The following is a 12,790-nucleotide window of genomic DNA, read 5'->3' on the forward strand; positions in this document are numbered from 1 at the left end:
GAACATAGTATTTAAGTCTAGAGAGGATTTTTATTGGAGATATTTGGTAATTGTTGAGTGTTGTCAAACTCCATATACTTGCTGTTCATTCCAAGTAATCCAAATGTACTTTTCTTTTTTTTTCCAACACGTCTATGAAATGATTTAACCTTTTCACATTAATTATGAGTCTCCTCAAAGATTTCTTGTGAGAGCAATTATTAGTAGCAGTCGCTACCTACAAATAAAAAAATTCAAACTTCAGCTGTGTTGGAGTTGCATACTTAAGTATTTCTTTACCATTTTTGTGTAAAAAAAAAAAAGTCTTCATTATTTACTTCTTTTCGACTTGTATTTGTGAAAAACAATATCTGTTCTTTGTTAGTGTCACTAGGTTGTGAAATGATGACTCCCCCTCCACCACACCCTGTCTCCTCCTGCCCTTCATGTAAGAGTTTCACGACTTTGATTGCTCTTGATAAACAATGTCCTCTCTATTACGTTCCAATAACTGGTTAAAAAAAATCTCTAAAATCATTCAGAGATTTAGTTTATGAATTGATCCTGATGAATCAATCTTGGAAATGTTCCTACTTTTAACCATAGTGCTTTCCACAGATTGATTGTACCAGTACCTGATAAAATTCATTGTTTCAAACAGAGTAAAGCAGTGTATAAATTATTTATTATTTGGCTGGTGTTGGGTACTAACCCACCATTAGGATTACTGGCAGTAATCGCGTCCAAGTTGGTGTGATTGCTGGCAGTAATCGCGTCCAAGTTGGTGTGATTGCTGGCAGTAATCACACTCAAGTTGGTGTCATGCATGTTGCTTACCAGTTGTCAGCATTAATTTTTTCAGGGGAGAAACTTGAAAACTATAACCATGTAAATACATGGCATATTGTTAAAATCATGAGATAGCACAAACAGCTCATGCTAGCTTCAGTAGAAAACAAATTGTACTGAATATGTTTGTCCTGGTGCTCCACAGTGTATATTGTTATAGCTCACGTGACCAATTGGTAAACATGTGCCTCAGTCATACCATCAGCATACTACTGAAAATGTTGTTTCTCCACTTGGAAAAAATCAGATTCATACTTGGAAACTACCAGTCCAAGTCTAGCAATCATGTGGCTCATAACTTACAAGACTGACCAGAAAACTGCAATAAATTTTGAGGAGCATGCTTCTTGGACCATTCTGTAGCAGTCTCTCATATTAAGATGTGGTTATACATTTTCATAGAGTTCTGTCCTGCAAATGTCAGCATGCAGCAGCTATTTCATAGTGATCTCAGGCATGGAACTAGGTAAGGAAAGAAATACTTTCAAGAAAGCTGCTGCATTACATTGCAACTATATAAGCATATGGCATACTTCGAATAATAATTTTTACAAGCAGTCTCTTGCAAACACTTTCAGATTCAAGGAACTTGGGATGTCCTGTGCCATCCCACAGACAACTTTTTAAAAGATTTTATGCCAGAGTACAGAATTACAGTCAAAATTAGTGACAAATGTACAATTTAAATTTTACTACCATCAACAAATGTGATTACAGTGATTGTGAAATTGTTGTGGTCTGAATAGAAACTTTTGGTATTCAGTATGTTCTGAACTACATTTATAATACGATACGTTATTACTCGATTTGGCCATACAATGGCCATCTTCCTAGAATGTATAAGAAAAATGAGTAATGACTATTGTCATATTACAAAGGTGATAGTGTCTAAAATTTTAAAAAAAGTGGGTTTTACAATACATGGGTCACTCTCCTTTATAGACAGAATGTTGTTTTTGAGAAATTTTAACAACTTCCTAGTGCCTTTTCAGGTATCTTCTGATATTATTAATTCATAGCAAGTTAATGTGACTGTCAAGTTAATATATTAGCTGTTTGGTGAGGTTTTTAGTTTGGGAAGCAAGTGTTACCATTTCTCTGACAGATAGAGAGTTGTAGACGCACCACTATTTGAAAATGGGGAGGTAAGAGTGGAATAATATTTGATGTATCCCATAGTTAATTCAATGTATGCAACTTGTAGAATGTGTTGAAGTTTGACCTTGCTCATCTTTTGCTACCTGTGTAAAGGGAGTGTGGGGAGAGATGGTGCCATTAATGCTACACTATACTTATCTCTAGTTTTTGTTGCGGGGTACCTCACTGAGGTCACAGTTTTATTTTTTTAAACTATTTGTAACTCTCACTCTCTCTTTGTTAATTCTAATGTACTATACCTTCCAGCTTCAATTTTAATATTAGTAATACAATGTTTACTACATTTCCTTTTCCTTTTCAGAAAAAAGCTGCGATTTGAGATCTTGAAAAATTTTCCACAGTTGAAGGAGGAAGATGTCTTATCTATAATACCAAATAAGGAGGCAGCATCTGTTGTGAAAGTCTTCACGCACTCAAAGGATTTAGTCATGGTTTACTTTGCTGTAAATAATCCAATTGTATTTGAATATGAAGGTGTTCTTTTCCCAACAGTATATTTACTGTGGCAATTTCCAGAACTTCTGTACTGTTTCACAACATGGCCACAGGTGTTCCCAAAACTGGCTGGTGGAGCTGACCTCATGTTACCTGGTGTGATTTTGCAAGGTGAATTCAATGCAAAGTCATATGGCAACTTGCAGAAAGGAGAGAGAGTTGCTATTAACACAACAACCAACCTTGCTCCAGTTGCTGTTGGTATGACATATCTCTCAAGCACAGACATGTTTCTTTGTGGCAAGAGAGGAAAAGCAGTGCGCGTTCTGCATTTTTTGGGGGATGACTTGTGGGCCCAAGGTACAAAAACAGCAGTTCCAAATTTGGGACCTCCCAGTGGATTTGCATGTGAAAAAGAGGAAGAAGAACAGGATTCTTTGCAAAAAGATAATTTGGTGTCACAGATTAGTGAAATTGTCATAGACTCACCAAAGCCTGAATCATCATGTAGTTCTGAAACAGAAAAGGCAGATGATGAATTTTCTATAACAAATACAAATACCCTCACAGATGAAGTTTGTGAAGAAGCTTCTGAACAGTCAGAAAAAGATAGCGATGAAAAGGAACTTATGGACGAGCTGATAATGTACTGTTTTCTTAAAGCATTGAAAACGACAGCAAAGAAAGCAGAGTACCCAATGCTGGCAAGCACTTTTTGTAAGCAGCATTTATTACCTGCCTGCCCTCCTGGTAGGACACTTGATGTCAAAAAAACGAGCTACAAGAAACTGTCAAAGTTTTTGGTTGAAATGGATGCAATCAATATAATCAAAGTTAAGGAACTTACCAAAGGTGTCCAACGAATTATGAGTATTGATCTTAGCCACCCAAGATTTAGGGAATTTGTGTATGCTGAAGAAGATAACTGCACATCCCAGCCAGAAACTAAAGATCAAGGTTGCAAAGGAAGCCCAGAAATAAAAGAGATGTATGTGGTGACTGCTGCTGTCCTACCTTTGTTTAGGCATTTTGGATATGTGTGAGTATAAATTAAAAAAAAAAATACATATTTTATGCATGCAAGGACCAAAGTTAAACTGTTAAATAATTATGTACATGATTCTGTCAAACCATAGCTGCGTATGTCTACCCCATCAAGGGGCTCAACCTTTGTAAGTATTGTAAGTATGCATGTTGTGGCACCTGTACTCGAGGTCAAGGGGGGGGCCACACCCTGCCACCTCCCCTCCCAGGTCTCTCTCTCTCTCTCTCTCTCTCTCTCTCTCTGTCTCTCTCTCTCTCTGTCTCTCTCTCTCTCTCTGTCTCTCTCTCTCTCTGTCTCTCTCTCTCTCTCTCTCTCTCTCTCTCTCTCTCTCTCTCTCTCTCTCTCTCTCTCTCTCTCTCTCTCTCTCTCTCTCAGGCAAATATAGTGTAGTCAGGTGTTTTTCTTTCAAGAAAATGATAAAAAAAGTCAGTATTATGCAGGTTTTTAATGGTGTCAGGACTGGGAATTTTGTATGGCTGCTTACAAATCGCCAGTCGTCTTCCAAAATAATACTAAAAATATTCCATACCTCCAGTTATTAACCCCCCCCCCCTCCCCATAAACTATCATATGAGCACCTTTGTATGTATATGATGAGCATGGGTCCATGAGCCATTGGAGTATTTCTTTCTTTTCTGTACTAAAACTCACACCTCTATCTGTTATGTTCTGTTGCTTACATTCTCCTTGCTCCCATCTCCATGACAGCGTGGTTTCTACACAGATGCTGTTTTGATTCATCCTGTTATCCCTTCCCTTTGAATTGTAAGTGCAAAATATGTGCGGGGGAGGGCACCCAGTGAACTCTCTGCATAAGCCATGGAGTGTGCGCTCACCTTATTTGGGGCACCAAGATTCCAGAGAACACCCACTGTGCCAGGTGGCTGTTGCCTTGCGTATGTGTTGGTGACACCATAATAACATACTTTTAAAATTTTTATTAAATTATTTCTCAAAAACAAATATTTTACATCAGTTTATATTTCTGATTCTGAAAATTATTTTAATTTTCTCCTGTCATATGAGGATTTTTTAAAAAAATATGATCTATTTGAAAGATTGAAGTAAAGATAGTAGAAGTAGAAGTTTATTGTCTCATAACATACAATTTCAAGCCATTGACTTAAAAGCACAGGAGACTCATCAAAACACAAAAACTGGTTTACAATTTTCCTTATAATACCAGTAATATAATATACGGCACTGAATAATTACTTAATGAAGCAATTAATAATTTTTCTTCAAAAGTAACAGACTTTTAAGATTAATAGTCCTAAGTACTTGCTCTCTCCTGCTCAAATTTTCAGATAGTCATTTATGAATTCTTCTACTGGATAGTAACAGTTCTGCACTAGTTTCTCATACAAGGATTTTTTAAGTGTTTCTAAATATATGCTGAGCAATTCTCGTCCTTTCACTTTGTTATAAATTTTCATGCCCTTATAATGTGGAGTTTGAGCATAAAGTTTCAAATGGTGTGTGGGCAGCATAAAATTATTTTGATTTCTGGTGTTGTAATCATGTTGCAAATGATTTGCTGCAAATAAATCAGGGTTACTGTGTACAAAGATAATCAGCTGATAAATACTAAAATAAATTTTCAATTGAGGACTATATTTTTATAAATGCTGTTTTATGTTTGTAGAGATATACTAAAAATATTACAAACAATTGTCTGGACAATGTTATGAATACTCTGTTACATACAATTTTCAAACTTTCTCTTTTTTGTTTTCCACACAGAACTTCCATCTTCATTGTCCCACTTCTGTATTCAGCAATAGTCAGCCATCATACTTCCATTCAGACTCCCCTGCTACCACTTCTGTATCTCCTTAATACTATGGTGGAAGCATTATCCTTGCTCTTCACTTCAGTATAAGGTCTCAGATTTTCAGGGAAGTAGTCTGTATGTATGTTGAGGAAGTTGTACTCATTTCACAGCAATATATCTGGAAACTTTTTTAACATAGTTTTATCAGTGTTCTTGTAATTTGGGTGTTTTTTGTGTTTTTATTCCCTAGCAAGTTATCAGTAGCAGACCTGAAGGCAATCCTTACAAACTGCTTTATCACACCAAATTTGGTATGTAGTAGTGGTCTACGAGCTGTCAATCAAAGGTGGTGGTGGCCCCAGGCACAAAAATCTGCAATTTAGTCAAACCTTTATACTTCAATGCTTCTGCTTGGCTCCACTATACACTCACATAAAAAATAGAGCGTTTTCATGAACCCATCTTGCTGTCTTAATAAATTTTATTTCATTATGGAAAAGCTGTAAATGATAGAAGAAAGCAAGAAAGCTAAGAGCAGTTTCAAAGTTAATGTGACAAAGGCAGCTAAGAACACACTTTTATTTTTATTAATGTTATATCATGCAGACCATTGTAACCTGCAATAAAATGGATAATACTCTCCCAAGCTGATGAACTTGAGATCCCAAACATTTCTTTGGATATGTATGGTAATTAAGATAGTGGCCACTACAACTGTGTGTCTGTTCTGCCCTTTGCTACATCAAGGAAGGACAGATAGTGCTGCCAAATTGAGGATGATTGTGAATGGTAATATTTTCTTGACAATGAAATCCCAATTATTTGTAAAACACATTGAGAACATATTTGGAGAGGTGGCAGCATTGAATTGATAGATGGGTAGCAGCTCTTGCCTTAATAAGACAACAAACTTTGCATGATCGTAATTCTTAATTTCTTGTACTGCTTTTACAGTTACTATCATCCCCCCCCCTCCCCCCCCCCCCCCCCCCCCAAGAAAAAGCTTAAACAAGACAAGAGATGTTATTTTCCAAAATGGTGTGGCCCTACAATCAGATGGAAAAATTATATACCAATCTCAAACTGTTCAAAAAGGGGGAGGGGTTCAATATAGCTACTTGATTACTGCTAGCCTTTGTGGTTGAGCCTTCATCTGTGGCAGAGTTGAGGGTTGTTCAAAGGTGTAGCAGGCAGTGTAAGACTTTCGAGGGGGCTGATCAACAGACCTATCTAGTTCATCTGACAACCAATTTCAAATGCTGTCTGTTGTTAAACAGATGAGGTAAAGGAAGAGTTCTATGACCAACTAAAACAAACAATTGAGAGCACACCAACTAGAAATATCAGGATAGTGCTGGGAGATTTTAATGGAAAAGCAGGAAAAGAAGAATTATACATACCAACTATAGGAAGGCACAGTTTACATGATGAGGCCAATGAGAATGCTTAAAGGATGACCAACTTAGCTATATCAAAGAAACTGAGAGCAAGTTCTTACTTCAAACACAAGTGAATACATAATGGAATGTGGTGCTCACCAGATGGAAGAACCATCAACCAGATAGATCACATCTTGGTGGACCAGCGCTATAGCCATAGAGTCATGGACGACAGGTCATATAGAGGAGCTGACTGTGCATCAGACCACTTCCTCATTGTGTACAGGCTTAAACTCATGTTCACCTACATGCATGAGAAGAAGGGGACACTCAAGCCTGCTTTGAATGTTGAGAAACTACAAGAAAGTGCCATTAAAGAACAATATGCTTTGAAAATCAAAAACTGTTTTGAGGTCCTAGAGACCCTGGAAGCAAGAGAGAATGTGGAGGAAAAGTGGAAAAAATAAAGTCCACGGTACTAAGTGTAGTGGAGGATATGTTGGGAAGAAAGAAAATAATGAAGAAGAGGAAATGGTTCAACAAGACATGCCAGAAGGCTACAGAAAAGAGAGGGAAGATGAGGGTGAAGTGGCTAGCTGACAGGGAGAATGAGCAGAAAAGGGAACGTTTTATCAATGTCAGAAGGGAGACAAAGCAAATCCTAAGAGCAGAGAAAAGAATTTATCTAACCAGTTTGCTAGAACAAGTTGAGGCAGAGTGCCAAAACAAGAATTCAAGGCAATTCTTTCAATACATAAAAAATCAGAAATGTGGATTTCAGAGACCAACTTTTTTCATTAGAGATAAGAACAGCATCTTGATAAATGACAAAAGAAAGAATTGTAGAAAGATGGAAAGAATACTTCTCAGAACTGTTGAATTGCACAGACCCAGATGAGATGTCACCTGAAGACACTACTAAGGAAAGGAAAGATGAAGAAGAATGGGAAGTTAGTGAAGACGTGAAGATCGCATTCAGAGGTCTCGGAAACAACAAAGCCTCAGGAGAGGACAGAATAACATCAGAATTAATCAAGGAGGGAGGTGAGAGCTTATACTTAGAGATATATAAATTGATGCAGTTGATATGGGAGGAGGAGACACTACCAGAATAATGGCAATTGTCTATAATATGCTCAATATACAAGAAGGGAAACAAAATGGAATGTGGTAACTACAGAGGAATCAGCTTGTTGAATATAACATGTAAGCTACTGTCCATCATTATCCTCAGAAAATTGCAACCGTTTGTAGCGAGCAACATGCAGGAGTACCAAGCTGGCTTTCGACCAAACTGATTGACAATAGATCACATTTTCACACTAAGGCAATTGTTTGAAAAACACTGGGAATATGATAAAGATATCTACAGCCTGTTTATCAATTCTCAACGTGCATATGAGAGCATCCACAGGAATAACCTATACAATACAATACAATGCAATGAATGACTTCAGAATCCCTGAGAAGCTAGTGTGAATGGTGTAAGCTTGTATGGAAGGGTCAAAGGCAGCAATATGTTTCTGAGGAGCCAAATCAGAAACATTAGAGATTGAGACAGGCCTCAGATAAGGGAATGCTCTCTCATGTGTTCTGTTCAATGTCATCTTAGAGAAAGTAATAAAAGAGTGTAGGCAACAGGAGTGGGCTGGAGTACAGATGGATGGTAACTTCAATTGTCACGCATATGCAGATGACATAGTAGTACTAAGTGAATCAAAGAATGAATTGAAAGGAATGTGCTCAAAGGGAATCAAGACAAAACAGCGTTCATGCAATTAGGAAGAAGACAAGACCAGGAAGAATTTCTTGAGATGGATGGCAAGAGGTTCAGGAGCGTACACCGGCTCAAATACTTCGGATCTTGGTTTACCACGGACAACAACATAAAAAAAATGGACATCAAGGAAAGAATAGCAGTGGGAATGAAATGCATGCATTCACTCAGAGACGCTAGGCTCTAAATCGATCTTAGTGAACACTAAGATGAAAATCTACGACACAGTGATATGCCCAGCAGTAATGTATGGTTCAGAAACGTGGAGCATGACGAAGCGAGAAAAGGAAAAACTATTAATATTTGAAAGAAGAGTAATGAGGAAGATATGGGGGCAAGTTTTAGATAACGGAGAATGGAGGAAGAGGAAAAACAAGGAAATTTACCTTCTGACGTGACAACCAACTATCCTTCTGAAGATAAAGAGCAAAAGAATACAATGGGTGGGCCGTGTAGCCCATATGCCAGAAGCAAGACAGGCTAAGATGGCACTAGAGGGGAAACCAAACACCAAACGCCCCATTGGACAACCAAGGCAGCACTGGATGGACGACCTGGTGAAGGACCTAGCAGCCCTGGGGATTGAAGACACCTGGAGTAACTGGGCACAAAACAGGAAGGAGTGGAGGCAGTTTGTGGAAGCAGCGTGTGATCTGCAGGGCCTTTGATTCCTGGATATCTATCTATCTATCTACCCGCCCATCTATCTGAGGTTGATAAAAATCCTGAGCCAGATGCAGTCACTTCTCCTGTTTCAGAGCTAGCAACTCAGCGTGCAGTATCTGGGTATAGTAGTATATCTGGGATTACTAGTAGCTGGGGGCTCCATTGTTAGGTGCATAGTGCTGTGCCTTAGGCATATGGTGGCCAAGGAAGGGAAGAACTCCAGTGTGTGCTCTGTGTGCATAGTGGGAGAAGTCATCCCAGATGTGGAATGAGTCCTTCAGTATGCCATGAAGAGCACAGGATGCAGCCAACTGCAGGTGGTGGCTCATGTCAGTACTAATGATATGTGTTGCTTTGGATTGGAAAAGAGTGTCTCTTGTTTACAGTGGCTGTCTAAATTGGTAAAGATGGCCTGTCTTGCTTGCAAGATGAAAGCGGAGCTGACTATCCATACCATCACCAACAAGATTGATTCTAGTCCTTTGGTACGGAGCCAAGTGGAGGGTCTGAATTGGAGGCTTAGACAGTTCTATAGCCATGTAGGCAACAGATTCCTAGAGTAACACCATAAGGTGGTTAGGGTATCAGGTTCCACTTCGTAGATCTGGGGTCCGTTATGTACAGGAGATGGCTGCACAGGTAGTGGGGTGCTGTGTGGAGTGCACTGGAAAGTTTCTTCAGGTTAGAGGATGTTTGAAAAGAACAAACAGGACTTAAGTCTCAAAACATGCAGGTCAAACATGAGAATAGACCTAGGAACCATAGTGTTATAGTTGTAAATTTTCATGTGTTGTGAAAGAACCAGAGCTCACGGCACTAATGCAGAACACTGGAGCTTGAATCATTAGAGATACTAAAAGCTGACTATAACTGGAGATAAGTTCAGCCAAAATTTTACAAAGGACCTAGCAGTGTTTGGAAAGGATAGAGTAAATATGGTTGGTGGTAGCATATTTGTTGATGTCAGTGGTTTATCTGGTAGTGGAATTGAATTAGATAGTTCCTTCATGTCATTATGGGTAGAGGTTATACTTGACAACTGGGATAAATTAATAACTGGTTACTTTTACTCACCTCCTTCTACGATTTCTGAAAACTCAGGGAAAACATAAGTATCATCTCAAATAGATACCCCACTCATACAGTTAAAGTTGGTGGTGACTTCAGTCTTCTCTCAGTGTTGGCAAAAATAAGAGTTCAAAGCTAGTGGCAGGTGTATAACTTCATCCAAAATTGTCCTAAACACTCTCTGAAAATTATTTTGTTCAATTAATTCAAGAAACCACCCAAAAGTATAAATGATTAGGAAAACATGCTTGACCACTTAGCAACGAAGGATTCGAGGATTAGTGACCACAAGGTCATTGTAGCAATACTGAATACTGTAACATCCAAACCCCCCAAAAAATAAATGTAAAATTCCTTCCAGAGTAACTATGAAAGCACAGAACAAATGTGTCTTGAATTCCAAGGAATAGTATTCACAGCAATTAAGAGATTTATGCCAAATAAATTAATAACATAAACAAAATAAGCATGCTAAATTTAAAGGAACCTAAAATCCCCAAGATTCGCAAAGTTTTACAGGAGCTTGAAATATAGCACAGACTTCAATGTGAGATGCTTTTAATAATTCCCACAGTGAAACTCCTTCTCAAAATCTGTCCACACATTAACAAGTCCAGCAGCTTACTAATGAAGCATAGATGAAATATCAGATCAAATTAACAGTGCAAGTGTGGGAACTATACATTGAGAAGTTTTATACCCACCTATATTGTAAATTGTTTCATTACATTGTATTATATTTGTAGATGCTTGAAAATGTCCTAATGCAGAAATTGCAATGGTGAAATAAAATTCTAACAGCTGAAAGCAAGGTGAAATCATTTAAAAAGGAAGACAAAAAGTTAGGCAGAGAATTATGCCTTGTACCATTGTCTTATTCTCATAAAACAAATATCAACAATAACACAGAAATATCACAGCTCATTGTAATTGATGGTAAGTCATTGAGCAAAGTAGAAGAAATTTTTGGCATTCCACAAGGAATTGGTATAGGCCATGTGCTGTTCCTAATGTGATTCAGGAGACAATCTGTGCAGCCCTCTTAGATTGTTTGCAGATGATGCTATCATTTACTACCTATTAAAGTCATCAGACGGTCAAAACCAATTGTAAAATGACTTGCACAAGAGATCTGCATGCTGCGGAAAGTAGAAGTTGGAACCTAAGTAATGAAAAGTATGTGATCATTCACATGCGTACTAAAAGGAATGTTAAATTTTGGTCTCATAATAAATCGCACAAATCTAAATGCTGTCAGTTCAGCTAAATACCTAGAGATAACAATTATGAAAAACTCAAATTGGAATGATCACATAGAGAGTATTGTGGAAAGATGAACCAAAGACTGTTTTTTACACACTTGGAAAATTTCCACTGAAGAAATTGTCAGTGCTACTCTTATCTGTCCTCTGCTAGATTAATGCTGTGTGTGGGATCCTTACCAGGTAGTATTGTCAGAAGTCATTGAAAAAGTTCAAAGACGGGTAGCTTCTTTTGTACTATTATGAAATAGAGAAAGTGTGTTACAGTTAAGATACACGGAATGGGGTAGCGATCATTAGAACAAGGATGTTTTTTGCTGCAGCAAGACTTTTTCACGAACTCTCAATCGCCTACTTTCTCCTTAAAATGCAAAAATATTTTGCCAACACTTGGTTACATAGGGAGAAATGATTGTTGTAATAAAATAAGAGAAATCAGAGCTCAACTGGAAAGATTTAAGTGTTCAGCTTTTCTGTGTACTGTTAGTGTGGAATGGTAGAGAAATAGTGTGAAAGTGGTTCTGCCAGGCACTTAAGTGTGAATTGCAGAGTAATCGTGTACATGTAGAGGTAGAGGCCACATTCAGTACAGACAAAAAACAACCAATTAGACATGGTAGCATTCATCTTAGCAGAAGTGGACTACACTTCCAGAGAAAGTGAAGGTTGTGGTCTACCACACAAAGGAACTAAAGAAATTAGCTGCAAGTGGGCACTGATTTAAATCAATGGGGAAAGTTGAAAATTTGTGCTGGACTGGGATTTGAACAGTACACATTTTGCGTTGGTAATAGTTGTTACTATAACATCATCAAAGTTGTTCATTCCTGACTCTTAATGACACTGTCTTAAAAGGTACCAGGTCTGTTTGTAACCAGGTCATCAGAAATGCTTTTGTTGCTCATCATGTCTCAGACAAATTCTTTGTGGCACCTGTCTAGTGAGTGTTCAATATTACTTCACAAGAGTATACCACTAGTAATGTGCTCAATTTTTTTCTCCTTCAGGTCTGGGCAAATTAAAACCACTTACCTTAATTAGGGATATTTTCATGCTGTTCAATTTAGTCTGTCTCAGAGTGCCTCTGCCTGAAGTGTGTGTATATGAGTTTGCAGTCAGTTTATTTTTAGACCTCACTTGACTGACTGTTGCTGCTAGTTGCTGTAAAGACTCAATATTCTTAAGATTCTAACTTGTCCTTCATACATACACTCCATGTAATGTTGGAACATCTCTAATTTGGGCTGCTGTCAACTTTCATTTCTGATTATTATGTGAGGCTAAGTACACATAAATAATTCATAAACTGCTTTCAATGCAACAATGTTTTGCTTGGAGTACTCACGGGCCTTTGCCTTTGCCTTTGCCTTTGCCCCACCCAAGAATCAGCTTGAGTTA

General features: G+C 38.0%; 1 protein-coding gene across 2 annotated transcripts in view; it reads left to right on the forward strand.

Annotated features, from left to right (window-relative positions):
- The window catches only part of LOC124721348 (eukaryotic translation initiation factor 2D), a 177,817-nt gene that overhangs the window by 92,341 nt on the left and 72,686 nt on the right, over positions 1 to 12,790 (forward strand). For both annotated transcript variants that reach the window (XM_047246270.1, XM_047246269.1), the window contains one exon: positions 2,288 to 3,460. In XM_047246270.1, coding sequence (XP_047102226.1) covers positions 2,288 to 3,460 — 1,173 coding nt within the window. The remainder of the gene's footprint in view (positions 1 to 2,287; positions 3,461 to 12,790) is intronic.

The sequence above is a fragment of the Schistocerca piceifrons genome, chromosome X, assembly GCF_021461385.2.
Source record: "Schistocerca piceifrons isolate TAMUIC-IGC-003096 chromosome X, iqSchPice1.1, whole genome shotgun sequence".
Taxonomy (NCBI): Eukaryota; Metazoa; Arthropoda; class Insecta; order Orthoptera; family Acrididae; genus Schistocerca; species Schistocerca piceifrons.